This window comes from Ptychodera flava, chromosome 21, assembly GCF_041260155.1.
Source record: "Ptychodera flava strain L36383 chromosome 21, AS_Pfla_20210202, whole genome shotgun sequence".
In the NCBI taxonomy this organism is placed as follows: domain Eukaryota; kingdom Metazoa; phylum Hemichordata; class Enteropneusta; family Ptychoderidae; genus Ptychodera; species Ptychodera flava.
This window is the reverse complement of record NC_091948.1, coordinates 181,937-204,601: the sequence shown is the minus strand read 5'-3', so window position 1 is coordinate 204,601 and position 22,665 is coordinate 181,937. Positions and strand designations below refer to the sequence as shown.

The 22,665-nt window shown below is 36.0% G+C and overlaps 2 protein-coding genes across 2 annotated transcripts in view; one reads left to right on the top strand and one right to left on the bottom strand.

The window, feature by feature from the left end:
• Positions 1–565: 565 nt before the first annotated feature.
• On the bottom strand, positions 566–13,512 carry LOC139121016 (DNA polymerase kappa-like). Its single transcript, XM_070685589.1, has 12 exons — positions 13,370–13,512; positions 12,301–12,411; positions 11,581–11,888; positions 11,154–11,306; positions 10,221–10,521; positions 9,135–9,259; positions 8,406–8,572; positions 7,592–7,721; positions 5,812–5,983; positions 4,357–5,121; positions 3,377–3,410; positions 566–803 (listed from the first exon to the last, which is right to left on the bottom strand). The coding sequence occupies exons 1-12, from the start codon at positions 13,374–13,376 to the stop codon at positions 698–700; spliced, it is 2,379 nt and encodes a 792-aa protein (XP_070541690.1). The 5' UTR covers positions 13,377–13,512; the 3' UTR covers positions 566–697.
• Positions 13,513–13,612: 100 nt separating this feature from the next.
• The window catches only part of LOC139121015 (ceramide transfer protein-like), a 60,175-nt gene continuing 51,122 nt past the window's right edge, over positions 13,613–22,665 (top strand). Inside the window, exons 1-2 of the mRNA XM_070685587.1 lie at positions 13,613–14,418; positions 17,705–17,821. Of these exons, the coding sequence (XP_070541688.1) occupies positions 14,185–14,418; positions 17,705–17,821 (351 nt within the window). The 5' untranslated portion in view covers positions 13,613–14,184. The remainder of the gene's footprint in view (positions 14,419–17,704; positions 17,822–22,665) is intronic.

Below are 22,665 nucleotides of genomic sequence, written 5' to 3'. Positions count from 1 at the left end.
AGGTCTGCAAACAGAGGAGAACTGTAAATTCCAGGGCATAGAACCCAATTTTTCAAAAGAAGTTTAATGTACAACGGGGTTAAAATATGGAATACTTTGCTTGGAGAGATCAAATCTAGCTCTTCACTTCTATCATTCAAAAGAAATTGCAAGTGCCATTTTTTTAAATAGTTGGGATAATCTTACTTTTATGTAATTTTTTAATTTGTTTTTTTTTTCTGTATAAAGTTTTTTTCCTGAATTATTTTTAATGTAAATATTGTAAATTTTGTTTTACTCGACTCTGTGTGAGAAGAGCCTCAGGCTAAACAGTTTATCGAGTTTAAATAAAGTCAAATAATAATTATAAGTCAGCCATTTTTCACAAATTTTGTTTGATGCGAGATACTATTTATATTGTTTGACATGTCGAAAGATACTGAATGAATGGGTGACCATGCATGTATAATATTCGACCCCGTTTTTAGACATGATAAAACAAAACCATCGCGAAAGTGAATTAATGGTCATACCCATTAATTCATTTTCGTAATGGTTTATTGATTGTGTCTAAAGCCTGGGTCAAATATTATATATGCATGGTCACCCATTCATTCAGTATCTTTCGACATGTTAAACAATGTAAGTAGTATATTGTATCAAACAAAATTCATGAAAAATGGCCAACTTTGTCCCTTTAAGGTGAACACTAATTCAATCATTGAGTTGTGAAAAACTTCTCCAATGTACTGCAACTTGTTGAGGATTTTTTCTCACTTTTCCTCTTCTTTGAACTGCTGCTGCTACTGCTGGTGGGAAGAGTTCTGTAAAATAAATATAAGCAATCAAGTTTAGTATTTATTGTACTTTCTACCATAACATTCAGGACATGACAAGTCAAGGAGATGGATGATCAAACAAACACATCAGTTCAGAGATTGGATATTTTATTTGAATGCCATGGACATGTTCTTTTTGGAGACAGCTTCTTCCTAAATATTGTCACTTTTTCTGTTACATGTCGCAACAACACAACACTGATTTGTATCTGTCATTATAAAAAAATAAACTCCAAATTTAATCAATTTTACATGTAGTAATTTCGGGTTTGGCATCTCAGAGATAGAGTTACTTGTGGCCAATTTGATAAAATAGTTGTACAGAGCTTTTAGGTTTTATGTAAAGAAAAGCTGTCATGTAGCTAGTAAAATGTGTTTGTAAATACCACTTCTTGATAGCCTGTATTTACTTTTGGCACATTGCCATTTTCAAGCAGATATGTTTTTGAGTGACTATTACTGAATGAAATAAACTATGTCACCCTGGAAACTATGTTGAAATTTCAAGTTTGCAGTAGCTTGCTTTCTGTAACACTTAAACTTCATTTATTTTTGTAAAATTTTCACGATTAATAAAACACACTGAAAGCTGAACATAATTTCAGTGTACACCAGAATATTGACAGAATGATTTATTTTATATACACATGCCCATACCATTCCATCCTGTAATGTTTACCATAAAATATCAGCTGTGATATTTAACAGTAAATGTCGAGATATGCGCGATAAATGTCATCAGCTTTGGAGTGTTCTTGAACTACATTTGCAATTTGATAGTAAACAAAGTGAACAAACAAAATGTCTGTCACTCTCTGTCTATGATGCAATGAAGGGCTTTGAGGAACAAGGATATTTTGGTTAACTAAATACAGATTTGAGTTGAATCTTGTCATGTTATTCAGTGGTTACTCCATTAAAGTTCTTGGAATTTTTAGACAAGTTCTAGCAAACATTATAACATTTGCATGACACAGTCTACGTCCAAATCAGGTAGTGAGCGCATGGTATGATAGCCAAGTAGCGCGTTTGACACCTGTTGACATGGCAACTCTCAGTGTAAACAAACAAAATGGCCACCTCTCTCTGCTCCATATGGTGAATGTTGGTAATCGATATCAGGAGAGATTTAATGAAGAGGAAGACTTTTGATCAGCAAGTTCTTCCTTTGCTAATAATTTAGAATCCCATTATCTATTTTTACATTTTTCATTAAAATACGAGAGATTTGTCTCGCTTGGTGGTGACTTCTGCAAAAATGTCATATAGTTTATGAATGAAGCCTTTTTACACAATTATTTCCACGTTTATAAGCAAGGCTGTTTAAACACCTAAAAATGTAAGGTTTTTCCTATCATTTGATAAATTCTGGGCATGGGTATATGATAAATTGATTATTACCCACTATTGCCAGTTCCTAGTGTCACATCAGCATTAGTGTCATTTGTGCTGTGTAAAAAAATTTGACTTTGTGTTTTATCATATACCCATGCCCATATTGCTACATCATAGTGACGTTCAATGTAAAATATCAGCCATGATATTTCACGGTAAACGTCGAGATATGCACGATGAACGTCATCAGTTTTAGAGTTTTCCCGAACTACATTAGCAGTTTGTTGGTAAACAACGTAAACAACAAAATGGCTGCCGCTCCCCGCCTGCGAAGCGATGTCGCCGACGTAAAAACTTGATGGGCTTCGAGGAACACGGGTATTTCTGGTTGCAAAATACGGAAATATCACGTTGAGTCTTGAAATGTTTTCCCATGGTAATTTTTTGGTCAAGTTCTAGCAAACATTCTGCCGTTCGCATGGCGCCGGCACTGTGCACGGTCTCCACCGAACAGGTGGTGAGCACGTGGCATGACAGCGATGTCGCGCGCGCGACGACTGTTTACATGGCAACTCGAAAGGTAAACTAACAAAGTGGTGTCCCCTCTCCGCACGAGCTCTGTGCCGTACGACGATTGAAATCAGGATAGATTTAAAGCTGAGCAGTTTTTGATCGGTTACAGTTGTAATAGCATATTGCACCTTAAAATGTTCCTTCTGTATGACGATTTTTGTATCCCGGTGTCTTTCTTCTTAAGTTTCATTGAGATATGGACGACTTGCAGCGATGTCGCGCGTGATGTTGACATCTTTGTAGTATACTTTATGAATGAAGCCTGTTCACATAAACATTCTGATATTTATGCGCAAGGCGTAATAATAAAGTAAAGCCTAAAAATTAAAGGTTTTTCGTTCTATTTGTAAAAATTCCCTCAAATTATGGGCATGGGTATATGATAAATAGGTTATTACCCAATATCGCCTGTTCCTTGTGTCGTATCAGCATGAGTGTCATTTGTGCTGCGTCAGACACTCGACTTCGTCTCGTGTCTGACGCAGCACAAATGACACTCATGCTGATACCACACAGGAACAGGCGATATTGGGTAATAACCTGTGACTATTGTTACGTGTATCTGCATGAATAGCAACAATATCAAATATGTAAGCTATACATGTATGCTACACAATATGCTCTGTTAGGAATGAAAATGCCAGATTTACCTCTTAGAAGTAGTTCTCATGGGACTGTGCTTGGCTGAAAAAAAAGAGAATCATGGTTTAATGAGTTAAGATTATTATTATCATTATTATTATTATTATTATAATTTCACTTTCTTTCTGACTAGATGTGTCCATAGAATTCTGAGCACAATAATAAATAAATGTATACGGTAAATAAATAAATATAATACAGTCTCAGGAAATACTTGGAAGGACTGAATCACGGATGCTATAATGTACTTCAAATAGCAGTCTTTTTGAAAGTTGTTGTAAATCTTCTTTTAATGCAAAAAGTCCATCATGGACCCATAAATTATAGCTGGTTTGTTCAAAATGAATGATGCAAAAATTAAAGGATAAAATGATGGTTTCATGCTGTGACTCTTAGAATTTGACACGTAAAAACCAATTGAGGATTTTGAGCAGATGCACTTTGAAGGTGTGTTGTATTACTGATTGAATTAATAATACTCTAGGGTGTCCACATCAAATAAGGCACTAGCCACAACCTCTATGCCATGTTGTATGATTACTGTTTCCATATTACAAGACAAGTATTGATGAATATCTGATCATCAGGACTTCACATAAAGTAGGCTGTTTAACTGCAAATGTCTCCTTAAATATCATTAGATTTTATCGATCTTGCAAGGTTCATGCATAGGTGCAATGTAAAATATTGATTGTCAGTATTAAAACAACATGTTTTAAACATATTAAAAAATAGTATGCCACATTAAAATAATCAAGAGTCAATAAAAGTACCTTTCTAGTATCACTATATGCTATGTGATTTTAATTTGTTTTACATTTGTGATGAACTGCAATGCAAATGATGAACTATCTCTGTGTAGTGGGCAAAATCAAATCTGAACACAGTTTCCTGTAAAATAATAAATTCTAAACAAAAAATATCAGCAAATTAATTTAATGCACATGATGACAGTTTGAAATCGGTAATAGCGAGACAACTGTAATACCTTCATTCTGTAGAATATCTTGAATCGCTCCTTTATTGAGACACAGGTCAACATGAGAATTGAACATTGCCAAATCGCAGTTGGTTTGTTGGTAGTTGCATATTGGGCAGATGAAAACAGCATCAGTGCTTACTGATGGCTCATCTGGTTTTCCCAGGTGACTGGAATCTTCACTGAGATTGGTGCTGTGTATCAGACCTCTCTGAGTTTCAGTATTTTTATTGGCTGTACAGTTTGGGTTTTCTTCCTTGTCCTTCAGAAAGTCCATCTTCACACTGCCCCATCTGACACCATTATCAGTCCTCCCATTGTCCCTCTTTGTGGTGACAATAGTACAATCACTCTCATTTACTGGTGATTTCAAATCTCTGGATTTGCCAGATTGTTTTGTCAGGAAACTTTCCATGAAGTTTGCTTTCTTGTAAGACTTTTCATTGTCACTGCTCTTCCATTGTGAGTGTGACACTGAACCTGTCCATGCGTCAGACACACTGGCTGAAATGTTTGATGGAATTTCCATAACTGACAGTGTTTGCTTTGTTGCAGTACCATGAGAGTCTCTATTCCCCATTTCATTCATTGTCTTTGAAAAATCCTGCCTGTCACATCCACTAGGAGTCAAAACCTGGCTCGACTGTTTGGTGATTTGATTTCTACTCTCTGCTTTCATAGTCTCTGGTGGCATTGCCTTCTGCAAGAAAGCAATGATGGATCCTTGCTTCTCAGAGCTGACACCTTGAGACACAAAACCAGACATCCTCACACCTGAAAACATACAATTACATGTCACCTAAATTTACTAATCATAAAATCTTTCTTCATCAAACATTGAGAGTTGTCTATAATCAGTGATATGTGTAAGGGAGTACATTTGTTCTGAATGTTTTTGAAGCCGCAATTTTGATGTGAAATTTTATGTCCTGGCACAACAGCTTTTCTGACTTGAAAAATGCTTCAAAGGTTTATTACTAAAAATGTAATATTTCAATTTCTAAGCTATGTCACCACTTTTAAATTGTAACACAAGTTTTCCACAATCTCAAAGCAACAACCTTGTCATGAAACTTTTGATCGATAAAATATATCTACAGCAAGATGTCACAATTCATAAGATGTCACAAAAACACATTTCAATAAATGTTATCATCAGCTTGTCAATAACCATGTGACAGAAAACACTATGAGAAGCAGTAAATGCTATGCTTGAATAAAAACTTACCTTAAATCTAGTAATTCCTGTTCCAATGTGTTCAAAATTTAGTCTTGTTGTTTTAATTTTGAGTGGATATCAATTTTGATATCAATGAATGAAGCGTAATATAAAATTTCTGAAGACTGATCGATGAACTGTCATTGTAAAGACACGATTCTTTTAGGACTTGACAACTTTTGATGATGCATGTGCAATGCAATGAAGTGTTTAGAGCCTGTAGCAATATTAAACTTTGCTCTTACCCATCAATCGTAATCTGAGAGGTTCTGGGTGTACTGCTTGTATTTCTGTCTTCAAAAGTTCTTTGGATGCATTGAAGATGTCCTTCACAGAGTCAGTGGCAAAGGGCAACGTAACACTCCTTGTCTTTATCTCAAATGTCACCAGTTTTATCTTCAATGTCACTGTCTTACCCTGGATGACAAGGATAGGAAGTAAAGTGTGTACAGTTTTGTTAGTGTTTGTGGAACTGTGAAATTAAGTATGTCAAAGAGTTTAGACCATGGCAAGTCAAGTCTGGCAATTAATAGAATATTGAGTAAATATAGTAACAGCATAAATAACATTGTGTGAACTGTTGAAATACAACATCTGCTGCACTAAGATTTTTACAACAGATGTGGAAAGCATCAGCTTGGTGTACGCGGACCTAGAAATATCAATGTTGGAAGACTAAAACTTTTGTGATAAAAATATTTGCGAATTTGGTGAAAGAAATATCAGATTCTTGGAACAAAGAAATTATGGTATTTAAGGATGCACAATACTCAATCATCAGATTGACAGTAATGACTTAGCTGTTACCCTGGCAACTGAGATGCAGATTGAATACAACCAAAGTACACATGCAATATGCTGCTACAAACTAAATATCACATGTCAATCAATTCAGCGATGACTGCTACACCATCCTTCATACGTGAGTGATCTTCATTTCATCATGGATTCAATTTGTTTCTTCTTTGGGTTTGAAATTGTGACTCACCTCACTTTACAAATTTTATTTATTTTGTAGTAAAGGAAGTGAAAAGTGACCCATCCCCTGAATACATTTCGGATGCTCTACCAACTGAGCTAATGGATCAGTCGGAATTACTGTGGTCAGTCCTGTCACTGAGATGGGACTCTTCATTTCATGTGCGTGTATAGTGAGTTTTGGCTAAACTCATTACCGAATCTTTCTGCTTAAGGATGCTATGGATTCAACAGGGACTCGCACACAAGTCACCAACTTAGGAATTGATTGTTAGTAATGAGGATCAGTCATATGAATGATGCACTTTTCATTTCATTTACTACAAAATTGTAAGTTCATTAAAGGGACATAAGCTGTAACTTGTGGCAAGTTTTTCAGTATTCTGCTTCTGTATATCAACGACATGTCTGACCCGAATCCGTTTGGCATGCTGAAATTTCGAGTATTCTTTTTGTCAACACAGCTTGTATGTGTGTAGTGATCATTGTTTATTGTTTACAAATGAATTCTAGTCCAGACTTGAATACAATATTCAACAATAACAATGCAGATTATACTCATATAAGTTGTGTTGATATGCTAAATACTTGGCATTAAATTACAGTTTAGGGATTCAATGCAGAAAGTGTAGGGAAACCACAAAACAAAAGTTCTGAAAATATAGCCAAAAGATACAGCTTATGGAGCTTTCAGGTGAAATGTACCTCTGGGACAAATATTCCAACTCTCAAATTTTTACAATTCTTTTCTGATCTACCACTTGTTGGGGCTCATTTTAAAGCTTTTGGTGTAAGAAAAATTTTCAATATCTTAGTTTTTCTAAAATCTAAAATTTTTAATTTTCTCTATGATGGCAGCCATTTTGAATTTCAACTATTGGTAAATCTTGAGTAATTTGTTTTTCTATTACCAAAATTTGCACGGTAATCCCTGACTTTTATCTTGATTTTGAAAGAGTATAGTTGAAAGATTTCTTGAGGAAAGTTTGAGCGAAATTTTAAGTCTTTCACTTTCGAGGTGCATACTACCTTAAAAAGCTTACCAACCTTAAGTTTCTCTGACTGCATATCTCCAGCTAGAGATTCACTTAACTCCGAACATTTCTCAAACAATGAAACGGGATCACTGATCTCTCTGAATGTTCTCTCTGTGCTCATGCTCTTCCTTTCTCCATCCCTGATGTAAAACAAAAACCTTCCTCAAATTAAGGCAAGCACCATATATTTTGTAGTTTTGAATCTAGCCAGTCAATGTAAGGCACTGCAACACTAAACAGTTATTTATTTTCGGAGCCACTGAAAAACCAGACATTCAAAATTATCAGTGTATATACTTTGGGTTGGTAAGAAAATTTTTATCTACACACACATTTGTGTGTATGTGTAATCTTCACTAGGGAATTGCTTTTTAGACAATGGTAGAATATTCACAGAGCCATCATTATACTACTATTTCCTGTCCTGACAATAAAACTGTAAACCATATAATAACTATAAGAGTGATTTCAGAATAAGATTTCGTCCAGCTAAACAATTGATACAGGATGGAGTGAACTTTAGCAATGTAACCTTGAAAGTTGATTGCATAATATTACATATACTACTGTATTCTGTATGGCATTCTTCAATCAAGGCAACTTGAGTTTTAGATTGGACAATTCTTATGTAACACCACATTGTCAGTGTTGCCAAGCTGTCCTACAGGAAGGAAAGTAAATTATTTTGAAGAAAGAAGAAAGATAGAAAAGAAAAGATAGATAAGAAAATTGCTTGTGGGTTGCCATTGTCAAGTTATCTAATTCCACTCACTGGCTTTACAAGAGATTTTACTGAAGTAAAAAAATATCATGTTGTCTCCTACCTTTCAATCTTACTGGAACCTAACCCAAGGGATATTCTCAGGAAATGATGAGATGATATTTTGGAAAACAATAAATACAGCAAAGCTCTGTGGTTATAAAGATCTGTGCATGTGTTAATGCACAATGCGTTTAACATCTTCTCTGTAACTTTACCAATTCCACTGACCTGCACAGAAGATTAAAAAGAAAAATACTGCAATATGTTACATTAATCTCCTACGACTGAGGATTTCTGCGCAAGTAAAGAACATATATAACTGATAGAAAAACACCTTCTTTTGACAGTCATTCACGCAAACCAGGACTTTATTTTCACTCCATGACGTCACAAAAAATGGAAAACCTGCTGTGGGTTTCAAAGCAGACGAATGCTTTACAACTGAACTGCTTGAAAGAGTTTGATAAGTTCAATGGAAAGAAAGTGTATAATATAATGTGAGACCCTTCATGAATATGAATACAATGTGCATTTTTTATTTACTTGCCAAAGCAGGATACATTATTGGTCTCTGGAATGGTTTGGACATTCAAAATGGAGTGGAAGCACCCATGCAAAATCATATAAACTCAGATTTCTGACAAACATGGAAGCAATATAAATGTTGTCACCTTCATTTTGCATTACACAAATTGACTTGAAACCAAATTATTTCAATTTTATACATAATCACCAAATTAACCAATGAGCATGTTTTGATGCAAATAAAATTCAATATATTTGAACCTACTTTTCTGATTGGCAGGTCTTTGATAAATTCTGTCACAGCCTGGAGAGAAGGCTGAACTCTGTATTGACCATTTGGTTTGTTTTTATCAGAACAAATCTTTGCAAGCATTGTATTAGGTGCAATACCTGTAGCAATGAGAAAATATTATTATTATTGGAAAGAAAGAACACACTACAATTTTGGGTTTGGAAAAGCTCCAATGCAAGGTGTGTTATGAATTAAAAATTTACAGACATTAATAAGTGGAATTTGAATTGAATTTTGTCAGACAACCAGATGCATTATTTACATGAATTTATTTTTATAACATGCTTATTACAATGAATGTCATGAACTCATTTGCTCTTGGCAGTCAACTTATCAGAATGCTGTTATCTATTTACTCATCATTTGATGTTGTCACTGACCTGGTATTTATCCTTGAAAAAGCTACAACAATTAAGTTGCCTGATTCAGAAATTTCTCAGGAGAAACCGCTTAGACAAAGCCCTGATTTCTCATGGCTGATGTTACAAGATGCAGTTATTAATTTGAGTCTGAAATTGAGGCTTGACAATATGTCTAGTTTGTCTAATGCCAATGCTTCAAAGCAATTCACTGTAAGACTGGTGGGATACAACTCATATTAAGACTGGTGGGATACAACCAATACTAAGACTGGTGGGATACAACTCATGACATTTTTTCTCAACAAATACACTTACCTGCACTTGCGGTGAGTTGTGTCTTCTGTTCAATTCTGAACCTCATCTCCCGAACAGCTTCTTCAACAGAAGTACCAAAGTATTCTAATTGTCTGCTTGTGCTAGCAGCCTCGTTCTTATCAGTTGATAAAGTGACAACTTTTGAATTCTCATTATCATCAAGTTCTTGCATGTCATTGGCTGGCTGGTCACTTGATGGCAGCTCATTGACTAACAGCTGACTGGCTGGTTGCTCATTGGCTGGCTGCTTTACAGCTGACTGCTCATTGGCTGCCTGCTTAGTCTGTTTGAAGATATTCTGTTCTGTACAATCTTTTCCATTATTTACAGTACAAAGTTTTGCTCTCTCCAGAAGCAGTCAGACTACATCCTCTATCTTGACCTTGCTCAAGAGAAGTTTTACCTTCAGAACTTGTACCCCTATATGGAAACGTTCTTTGTTCCCTTGAGAAATGTTTTCTTTTTTCCAAATGTTCTGTAAAGTCAAGATAGGCTTCATCAAGACTCATAGCGACAAAATTGGGATCATACTCGGCAAGAATTTCTTGGACACCTTTACTGGCTGCTCTGTACTTGTCAAAGTTAGGATGTATGATGGTCAATTCTGGACATAGCTTCTTTCCGATAAAACCAGGCATGGCGGCTCGCACACCGTACCGTCGTGCTTTGTAATTTGAAGTTGACTGAAAGTTTAAAAAAGGAGAACAAAATATTTATCGAGAAGGAAATGTGTTGTTATGCTAAACCATAAATTAATTTTTGTCATTTTCACCACTTTAGATACTTTTAAGTATAAGTAAAGTGAATTTAAAACATGAGAACAAAATATTGATCAAGAAGGAAATGTGTTGTTATGCTAAACCATAAATTAATTTTTGTCATTTTCACCACTTTAAATACTTTTAAGTATAAGTAAAATGAATTCAGTTCTATTTGTGTTTCAGCAGATGGCAAGCCATACATAATTGAAACAGAAATTATGCCAAAACTTTCAAATTAACACTTAAAGTTTATTAACCACAACCACTTTGGAGTCAAACGCTATTAGCAAAAAGCTATTTTTTTGACTCCTATTGCCATTTTTATCTTTTAACTGTCTCAACCTTTATAACATACACTCTTAATTGGCAATAAAATGAAATGAAATGTATTAACCAAGATGCATGTAATCACTGCTGTCTTACTTTATGCTGAATGACAATTTGAAACTTACAGATATCTAACATACAGACTACAGTTCAACTGTAATAAGAAAAGACACATGTATTTCTATTTGATAAAAGTAAAAGTTACACAGATTGCATTTTTCACCCACCAGCATTCCCATTCCTCCAACTGCCATGGGTTTGTCCTGGAGACTTGGATCATCCCGCATCTCAACAGCTGCATAGAACATATCCATATCAACATGTACTATACTACGACTAAAATCCCTTTGTGCATGCAGTTCCTCAACCAGTTTGTCAACCTGTAATATGCAATAGAGATACACTGTTTCTGTTTCTCAGGCCATCAAGAGCATGTTCTAGATCACTCGATCATCTAGATCTGTACCATTATATTACATCAAATGGTCACTTATTACGAAAATACTGTAAAATACGGACTTGGATACTAGTGCTGTGCTGTGCTGTGATACCATGGGCAAACGTAATTGTGTGTACTTTTGTGTTTTTCGTAACGACCTCATAATCTCTGTGTACTTAAAAAAATCATCTTTGATATTGATTGGAGCATCATACCTCCATTAAAGCTCTCTCTTTCTGTAGCTCAGTTATCTTTGACATCTGAGTTTGCATTTGCTCAATTCTCCTATTCACTTGCTCTTCTTTCTTTTGTTCATTCTCATAAAATTTGGATCCTTTAGAAGCTTCATAGATGATTGAGTTGATCTTCTCCCTGTTCAGACCTTCCATACCGGCTTTGTGAGTGTTAAGTTCCATTCTTGACATCATTTTACTTTCGCTGCTCCCAGTCTTTGCTGAAGTATCTCCCTGTTGCATTCCAGATGGGATTGTTTTACTAGCACTGGTACCAAAGCCATCACAACCTGTTCCAGAGCAGAACTACACATTAAGCAAGTAGGAAAAAATTGAAAATTGTTTTAAAAGTAATGTGCTATCATTTTACTCCAATTAACCATCGAACAGAACATAGCATGTTAACAAGTTTGGAACACTCCGATGGCTGTACTCAATACATCTCATAATCATTGTTCTGGTATTCTTATGTAAATAGATATTTTATGCTTGTCAATGATTGATCTTCTGTAAAATTTCTCAGTATTTGATCATGTTACTGTAAATTTGCTGTTTTCAAAATGTAATAATTGTAGTCAGTCATAGTGAAAAAATATGATTGCTGATGTCAGTTTACTGACATACCAATGAATCAAAAACAATACATATGTGGCAAATTGGTAAAATCACACAGGATAACACTAATCATTTCTAAATACTAACCATCTCTTGAATAAGATTCAGTTTGATCACTCCATCCTGTTGACATCCAGTTTTCCTCTTCATCGTCGTCATCATTATGATCTCCATTCCTCTCCATCTTTTTACTTTGTGCTATAGTATGATGAATATTCAAGGAATTACAGTTAACTCACACCTTTTCCAACCTGCCAGAACCAACTTGCCTGATACCAACTCGTCCGGCCCGTTGTTTGATGTACATGTAATAATGTACAGTTTGTAATGTATCTTTCATTTTCTCTTTATTTTGGCTGTGAACAGCTTACCCTTAACTTGGTCAGGTTGACTATCTATTGATCCAATGTTGGCGGGATTGTAATAAGTGGGCTGTGAATTTCAAAGTGTTTTTTACCTGCACTGGACTACCCATGCAAAAGGTTTGAGGATTTAGGCAAAATAAATGTCTTTTTGGTCCACTTAGTGGTGTAATTGTTTTTGTACATTTGATACAATCTCAGGCACAGGGATGCATGCCTTCACCTCTCGCTTACGATGCTATTAGTGCTAAGTCATAATAATAGTAGGATATATCTGTAACATCATGGACATACTGGGCGAGTTGGTATTGGGCGGGGTGGAAAAGGCGAGAGTTACTGTTACCCAAAGTCTAGAATGTGTGAGATGGAAACATCATATATATAAAGTAGGTGAGTGTTGTATGTTCCCCTTTGTATATCACTGTTGACACATTTCAGTCATATTCAACAGCAGAAGTGTTTCCATGGTTACTAATCACATTTTAGCAAAGAAACTTTGTTACACATACCACTTATGGATGACCCTGGCACAAGTGTACAGTTTTTGATTTAACCTGATAAGTCACATTCATTATAACGCAGGACTGTGATTTGATCCTCTGCTCTACAGTAGACTATAGTTATGGCAATGGACGGTGGTAGACAACAAATGGTATCAGGGCACACACATTTCAAACTTGTTAAATTTTGAGTTTCAAACTTGTTAAATTTTGTAAGTTGTGACGAGACAATATGCATCGATATAGAGTGTTTTCAGTGTAATGTTGTTTGTGTATAAATGGTATAATTCATACTTGGCATGCTACTGTCCTTGATTACAACAATCTGTGTGCGGTGTTGTACGGCAATACTAGTAAATCAATACATATTTGCCGTCAAACGACATCGGCTCACACGATCGAGTGCAGGTTGTAGAAATTACAGAATACAACATTGGTGCACGGAGCTAGCGCCATGATTGGTGGGAGGTCGTATAACCGTGGTATAATCTAGCTCTGTGTGGCTGGGCAGTGTGTTACCGGCTATACATTGGCCTTGAGGCCACACACACAGCATAGTCACCGGTGTTTATTCCGCTCTGCACCCCATAGCACGTCCACGGGGCGCGCGGGCGCATAGGGGCAGAGCGGAATAGAATTTGCAGGTCAGATTGTGCACACAACGTGTGGTGCCATGGTAGGGATATGGCTTAACACAAAACTGTCGGGGAAACTTGTGGGCCACGGAACAGCCGCAAACCCCGGGGACATGAGGGAGTATCTGTCCAGTCTTCCTTACCGGTGTAGTACAGCGTGTAATCGAGAGATAGCACAAATTATGCACTAGTGGTACTACCAAGCGAGTATCGCGCGTAGTTTGCTACTTCCGGATCCGATTAAACCTTTCTGCAATGCATTGAGGGAATACGTCATTATGGTACACATTCATCACGTGACACATTGCCAAACATGGCGGCTGCATGATTAGTAAACTTCATACACTCAACCCGAATGATTGTACATGTACACATAAAATTCATCGGATTCCTACCTGCCCCGCGCACAATTTTTCTACAACTTCAACCTCTCCGAATGTAGCTCAATAAGATCGTCATCAAAGATTAAGAGTCATGTCTGACGACCACAGTTTATTCGAGAGCGACGAAGAAGACAACGATTTTGAAGATGGTCTTGCCACTCCGCAAGAGCTGCAGCAAACCTTGAGTAAATGGACTAATTACATTCACGGATGGCAAGACAGATGGGTTGTTTTAAAAGACGGCACCCTTAGTTACTACAAATCTAAACATGACATCACAGCTGGATGTAGGGGATCGATGAGTCTTGCGAAAGCAGACATACAGGTAAAAGTTCGGTGGTTGTATACACGCCCAACTCAACGCCCTACTACTAGCCCAAATTTGTTCGAGTATTAGTGATATCATGGATGTAAAAAATAGACATCCATGGTGATATTTTGTCTTGAGCCTTGGAACGTTACACTGTACGCGAGTAAAACAAAAGGGAGCAGCAAAATTCTTGCAAAAAATACTGTACAAGGAGATGGACTTCGTTAATTGTCAACCAGTGCTGTAAATGATAAACATGTATACCGACATCGCACAATATTTGTGGGCTTTACTTCGGTATTCAAGAGTCAAGTAAAAACAAAATACAATAGAAGCATAAAATTTCAGAAAATAGAGAAGAATATGAGGTTACATAAAATAAAACTTTTAGGGATAAGATTTACATCTGTAAGGTACATTCTACCGATGCATAATACTGTCTATTGACTTTCTGAAAACATGCTACATCGAAAAAGCTCTTGAAATCACAGTAACGACTGTTTGACGGCATGGCTCCTATTGACCGCTGTAATCTATATCAATTGATGAATATGATTCATTCTCTGCTGCCACTCCCAGTGATAGACGAGTATCAAAATGTAGAAATTTAGCCAACAACAGCTGTAGTTTGGCTTAAAAACATTGGACATGTTATCATCTACAACATTGTAAATTTCTCAAAATGCTGACTTTTAGCCTTTGTTTTTTAAACATCACATTTCATTTCAGAATTCATCCTTCAAAAATGATGTCCCCAACAGACACTGTGACCTTTCGACAGGCTTCTTGTAATGTACTGGGCACCAGCATAAAAACAATATTGTATCTAGACTCATTCACACACATTGTACTAGGTGACAAAGATCATGATTCTCTTACAGATTTTAGTGTGGTCATTTTGGTAATTTGATAAGAATATAAATCAAGTAATTTGCTAATAATAATTAATAAGTTGAATTCCTGCTATAAAATACTAGATTAATGTTTAAGCTCAGTATTCTGTGAGGTTCTTTTTGTTGACATTTTGACTTCTGAGTGATGTGTGTAAACAAATATGCTCATACTATAGTTGCTATGGCTTCTGGATTTCTATACTTGTCAAGAAGTCTCTTCCTTGTTGACATGTGACTGGTAGAAAACGTCGAATCATGGTCTTGTGTACCTGTAGATTTGTGTGAACTAAACTTCAAAGTGTATAAAATAGAAACTAAGTGCATCAGGTCCAAGAGTTAGATATCCTTTTGATGTTTGTACCTACGACAATGTCAACCAGTTCATTGACTTTTCCTCATGTTGCTCAATTAACCCTCAACAGCAGCAGCCATGGCTCAATTACTATTGGTACAGTGCCCTTGAATCTACAAACTCTGGCATGTATGCACAGGTTCCTTACTTTTTTCTCAAGGTACCTGACATAGTGGCTTCTCTCATTTTGTTGACAAAAAAAGCAGCCTTTCACCGTTCAAACAGTATAGTAGGCCATTATCCTGCCAAGTCATTTCTCATACTTGTATATTTATCATTTCAACATCTATCAAAGGACATATTTGTTTTGAAATGGACCGTCCCAGAATCCTGTATTTTCTTGAGTAGAGAATAACATTGATTTGTTTGAATACCACTTGAAAAATATTGCTTGTCTGAAATTTATTCCCAATGCCTAAAGAAAAGGAAGAAGCAGGGTATTGTAAAGATATTGTATAGTAGAATAAAAGTTTATTCAGTAAGTTTGCAGTCGAGTGTTGTATCAATATCTCTGTAGGTGTTGATTGCTTATCAGTTTCTAGTCATCTGTGTCTGAAGTCATAAAGTCTTGCTTTTTACACATTGATGATGGTCAAGTTTACACCAGTGGATGTCAACAGTTTCATCCTCCTGATGTTGGAACTAGAATTCAGAAAACATAGTTGATGTATTTTCATGAATTTGAAAATTTGCAGTTGACAGCAGCTGTACTTTGCCCAGGTTTTGACTCTGTGTCCTCATCGTTTACATGCATGTATCCTTTGTATCCTTATATTTTTAAGAGGTTTCAGCAGGTGTGGTATGAGAAAGGATCAGTGTTGATTCAGAAAAAATTGAAAAACATTGTTCACTGCCATATTGATCTTTTTTCCTCATCAGGTACAGGCATTTCAATTACTACTATAATAGGAAGGTAAAATTAGCAATGATTAAATCAGTGTTCTCCCCAGGAATTTTTGATAGCATAGCTGCTAATTTGCATAACAAGTTAATTGTCAGGCTGATGATTTTATCGTCTTGCCAGATTCAAATAGTGGCCACCATGCTTCAATTGCTGTAGGGAGAACACTTGACTGATACTGTTTTTTTTGCTGGCAACGGGACGGTAATGAGAAAATTTTAATGTTTTTTGTCCTGAAAACAAAGAGCCCTGAGAAATAAAATGTCGTGTATTGGCTTTTATCACTAAATATAAGCAGTTTTGTCTCAATGAAGCGTTTGCCAATTTACAAACCTTTTTTTCAATTTACTGAAATTCAATAGCAGTCTGAACGATGAGCAACATAATCTAACAGAATATATGGTTCAATAAGTTGCCGTTGAGAACACAGAATGGCCAAAGTTCTGAAGCAAGTGTAAATTTACTGCTTGATGTCAGATGTTATAAGAATGCCACAGGAACCTTTTTATATTTATGTTGGTTGTGTCAGAACAGCTGGTATTCTGTAATTGATAGATATTGATAACCCTTCAAATGCAAGCTACTGATAGGCTATAACACCCTTTCACATTCATTTATGCTGTTGTAAGACAAGAATGTCCATGATTTGAGTTGATGAAGTTGAAATTGATTTCATATCTGAATGATACCACTGTACTCCAGCTGTAACAAAAAACCGTGGGTTTTTCCAGAATTTGCCTTGTCTGCAAAGATGCATTACAACAGTCAGAAATCTGTCATATTTTTTGCACAAGTGGCTGCTCATAATTTTGTACTTAAAAAGAAATGAGAAACAGAACATTTGAATGCTTGTGGGAAAATGCATTTTCCAGAAAGCTATTGTCTGCCAATTATGAGATACTTCATTCAGTTGCCAATGATACTTGTGTTGGCCTCATACGGCAGATACACTGTCAGTGTACCATACATTTTGAGATATTGTCATTTTGAGTATCTCATGCAGATTTACAGGGTGTTACAACGTTGAATGCACATAGTGAAAGAATGAATGACAGATTGTACATCTTTATTTCTATTTTTAAACTTTTTTGTCGCAGAATTGTTTTTCTTCCAGCATTTTATGTGAATTTTATTTCTTTCTCTTGTCCTACTCAGGCACATGAATTTGATGAGCTTCGATTTGATGTGACCATCAATGATAGTGTTTGGTATCTGAGAGCAGGAACTGCAGATGAAAGACATCAGTGGTTAGAAGCATTGGAAGCACACAAGGTAACACAGAAAAGAATGAGAAACTCTTGAATATTGAAAACAGTAGTGTTCTTCACTGTGAGGCAAATATTTTTATAAAGACAATAGTTTACAGAGCAGGAAGTTTTCAGCAGGATGTTAGATCTGTTAATTATCTGCCGCCATGTTTCAATTCAAACAATATTTTCTCACCATGTAGTTAATGCCAAACTAGTCCTTGTGTTTGAAGGTTAGCTAACAAGTGAAGAAGGTTTGCTGGTGAGTTAAGCTGGTTTACTTGTGCAGAAGTGAGGTAGTTGTTACCATGGACACTACAAATACATGCATTATATATGAATCTCATCAATGAACATGATAGTAACAACTGATTTTCAGCTATATATATATACTGGAATTCTATTTTATTGGTTAGTGTTATTGTTAAAGGCAAGAGTATTAGTGTCGAGGTCTATTTGGGTACATATGCATTACTTCCAGGTTACTCAAATATTTGATTTGTTCCCTTGAACAATTTTTAAAATGAATTATGTAGTATTTAAAGCACCTGAAGTTTGTTGACTAGTTCTGAGTATTGCACATTTTCTTGCAACATACATAGTTAGTCCCCACGGACACCGTCTGGGGGACTTATAGGTTTGGTCATGTCCGTGCGTGCGTGCGTGCGTGTGTGCGTGCGTGCGTCCGTTCACACAGATATCTCAGAGATGCAAGAAGCGATTAATTCAAACTTGGTACAAGGATTACTTCATATGTCATACAGATGCACGTCGATTTGTTTGGGATACGATCCAATATGGCTGCCAGGCGGCCATTTTATTACGATTTTTTCATGTACAGAGCCATAACTCAGACATGTTTCAACCAATTTTATTCAAAGTTGGTACAAGGACATTGACCAATGTCATAGATATGCACGTCAATTTTCTTTGTGATACAATCCAATATGGCCGCCAGGCGGCCATTTTATTACGATTTTTTCATGTACAGAGCCATAACTCAGACATGTTTCAAGTGATTTTATTCAAAGTTGGTACAAAGACATTGACCAATGTCATAGATATGCACGTCAATTTTTTTTGTGATACGATCCAATATGGCCGCCAGGCGGCCATTTTATTATGATTTTTAGCTCCCATAGCCATATGTATATATGGCAATGGAAGCTATTCTTATAGGCTAGGGAAATGTCTGTATGTATGTATGTCTGTATGTCTGTATGTCTGTATGTCTGTACGTCTGTATGTCTGTATGTCTGTATGTCTGTATGTCTGTCCGTCAACATCAAAAACTCCAAAACCGCTGTACATTTCATCTTGATATTTGGTGTGTACATGGATGATGGGCTGTAGATGAGATTTTGTTCAAATGAAGTTGTCATTGCCAAAAATATGCAAATTAAGTGAAAAAATGTAAAAACAGTCAAAATTGAAAAAACTCAATAACCACTGAGCAGATTACATGAAAAATTAGCATGTAAGTACTTTGGGCTGACATGAAATGATTGTGCACATCTTGGGTCAGTATCTTGGACTTGCTATTTTTCATGAATTTTTTTGTAATTTTCTCCCATTTTTGGTCAAAAATCTCCTGCTCTGAACCACAAGTCCGATTGATTTGAAACTTGGTATGGAAGTGCATAGGAGTGACCTTTCCCAAATTTGGGCAAATCGTGGTGAAATTTGCATATTTTTAGTTTACACATCCATAGACTCCCATGTATAAGGCAGATCTCCATAGACTCCCATGTATAAGGCCACGAAAAATAAAAATTTAGTTTCTCATCGTATTCATATTGCAAAACGGATGCAGTGGCACAATTTTTAGTCCCCACGGCTGAAGTCCAGTGAGCTTATAGATTGGGTCATGTCCATCTGTTCGTCCATCCGTTCGTCCATCCGTTCACGCATATATCTCGGATATTTTGACAAAATGTCATGTGACCTTGATGACCTTTGATCTCAAATATACATATTTGTCCATAACTCAGTAACCACAAGTGCTACAGCCTTCATGTATGGTATGATGGCACACCTTATGACGCCACATATTGTACCTCATTAATTATGCACATATCTAATTTTGAGCGAGCCAATAGAGCTAGAGGTCTGATTTTTGGTATATAGGGATAACTTAGCAAAACAATTTTTTTGACAAAATGTCATGTGACCTCGGTGACCTTTGACCTCAAATATACATATTTGTCCATAACTCAGTAACCACAAGTGCTACAGCCTTCATGTATGGTATGATGGGACACCTTATGACACCACATATTGTACCTCATTAATTATGCACATATCTAATTTTGAGCCAGCCAATAGAGCTAGAGGTCTGATTTTTGGTATATAGGGATAACTTAGCAAAACAATTTTTTTGACAAAATATCACATGACCTCGGTGACCTTTGACCTCAAATATACATATTTGTCCATAACTCAGTAACCACAAGTGCTACAGCCTTCATGTATGGTGTGATGGGACACCTTATGACGCCACATATTGTACCTCATTAATTATGCGCATATCTAATTTTGAGCCAGCCAATAGAGCTAGAGGTCTGATTTTTGGTATATAGGGATAACTTAGCAATACAATTTTTTTGACAAAATGTCACGTGACCTCGGTGACTTTTGACCTCAAATATACATATTTTTCCATAACTCAGTAACCACAAGTGCTACAGCCTTCATGTATGGTATGATTGGACACCTAATGACGCCACATACTGTACCTCAATAATTATACGCATATCTCATTCTGAGCGAGCCAATAGAGCTGGATGTCTGATTTTTGGTATATAGGGATAACTATAGGAGAGAAATTTTTTGACCAAATGTCATGTGACCTCGATGACCTTTTACCTAAAATATATGTTTATGTCAATAAATAAGTAACCACAAGTGCTATGTCCTTTGTATTTAGTAGGATGGGAGACCTTATGACAACACACGCTTTACCTCATTAATTATGTACACATCTAATTCTGGGCAAGCGAATAGAGCTAGAGATCTGATTTTTTGGCATATAGGGATTAATTAGCAATATAATTTTTTTTTTCAAAATGTCATGTGACCTCGATGACCTTTGACCTTGATTATACATATATATGCATATTTCAGTAACCACAAGTTCTATACCCTCCAATTTTGATAGGATATTAGACCTTAAGATGTCACATCTTGTACCTCATTTATAATGCGCATATGTATTTCTTGGCTGGCCAATACTGCTAAAGGTCTGATCTTTTTTCCTGATTTAGAACCATAACTTAGACATGCCTTATGTGTTTCAAATTGGGAACAATGACATAGACCTATGTGCCCATAGATCTCAACATATACACTCCAGTGATACTTCTTAATGACCACATTTTCCTGCCCCATCAAGACTAATACTCCTATTACAAGTGGGGACTATGTCATTGTAAATGACTTGTTGAGTTAATGGTTGTATCACAGTATTCGATATATCTAATTCTGTATTTTTTCCATTTTATATTCTGAATAATTACATTAAACATATTTCACTGTCTCCAGTACATTTCATTTAAGTATTTTCACTTCATGCACTTTATCCCTTTCACACATGTTCAAATATCTGACCAGAGAACAAACACTAAATAGTCCAGGATGGGAGCTACAGTGTCATTGACGCTATTTTTCATGTACAGAGCCACAACTCAGACATGTTTCAACCGATTTTATTCAACATTGCTACAAGGACATTGACCAATTTCATAGATATGCACGTCGATTTGTTTTGTGATACAATCCAATATGGCCGCTAGGCGGCCATTTTATTACAATTTTTTCATATACAGAGGCATAACTCAGGCATATCTCAACCGATTTTATTCAAAGTTGGTACAAGGACATTGACCAATGTCATAGATATGCACGTCAATTTGTTTTGTGATACGATCCAATATGGCTGCTGTGTGGTCATTTTGTTACGATTTTTTCATATACAGAGGCATAACTCAGGCATATCTCAACTGATTTTATTCAAAGTTGGTACAAGGACATTGACCTATGTCATACATATGTACATCGATTTTTTATGTGATACGATCCAATATGGTGCTAGGCAGCCATTTTATTACGATGTTTTCATGTACAGAGCCATAACTCAGACATATTTCCACCAGTATAATTCAAGTTGACATTGACCTATTTCATACATATGCTCGTCAATTTGTTTCACGTCATGTAGCAGTAACATGTCAATTATTGAAGTTTCTTAAGTAGGCTGATATGTCAAGAAATATGTACTGCATCAAATTCATGAAACTTTATACAGATGTTAACCGATGTTAAGCTCACATTGCTTTAACATTGAAAAAGACATTTATCAGTGTCATTTTAATTAATTTGTAATTGCATAAGTAATGAACTTTCCTAATTAGGGTGATATTGCCACAAATTAATACAACGTCAAATGTGATGAAACTTGATACAGATGTTGATCTCATAGTGTTGTAAATACTGCATCAAACTTTATGAAATATGGTACCAGTGATAATCTGTTAAGTGTTAGAATTGTATGCAAAAAATGTTTTGCAACATCCTGTTGATTAATTCCTAGTTGACTCATTTTATGAACTTTAGGATGGTGGCCTACATTGGTTTTATGTTTTCGTCACCATGGAACTCATTCTTGGCCATTGACTGCATCTGTATCAAAGTATTTTTATCACAGACCTAATTAATGAAGAGGACTCTATCCTCTCTGAGGACATGTAATCAAAGTACCCATTATTAACAAGTGGGGACTGTGTCATCAACGATGACTAGTTTAACAAAAGTTTGACATTTGTGTTGAAGAAACATTAAAGTGCTTGATACCAAAGTAAGGAACAGAGGAAA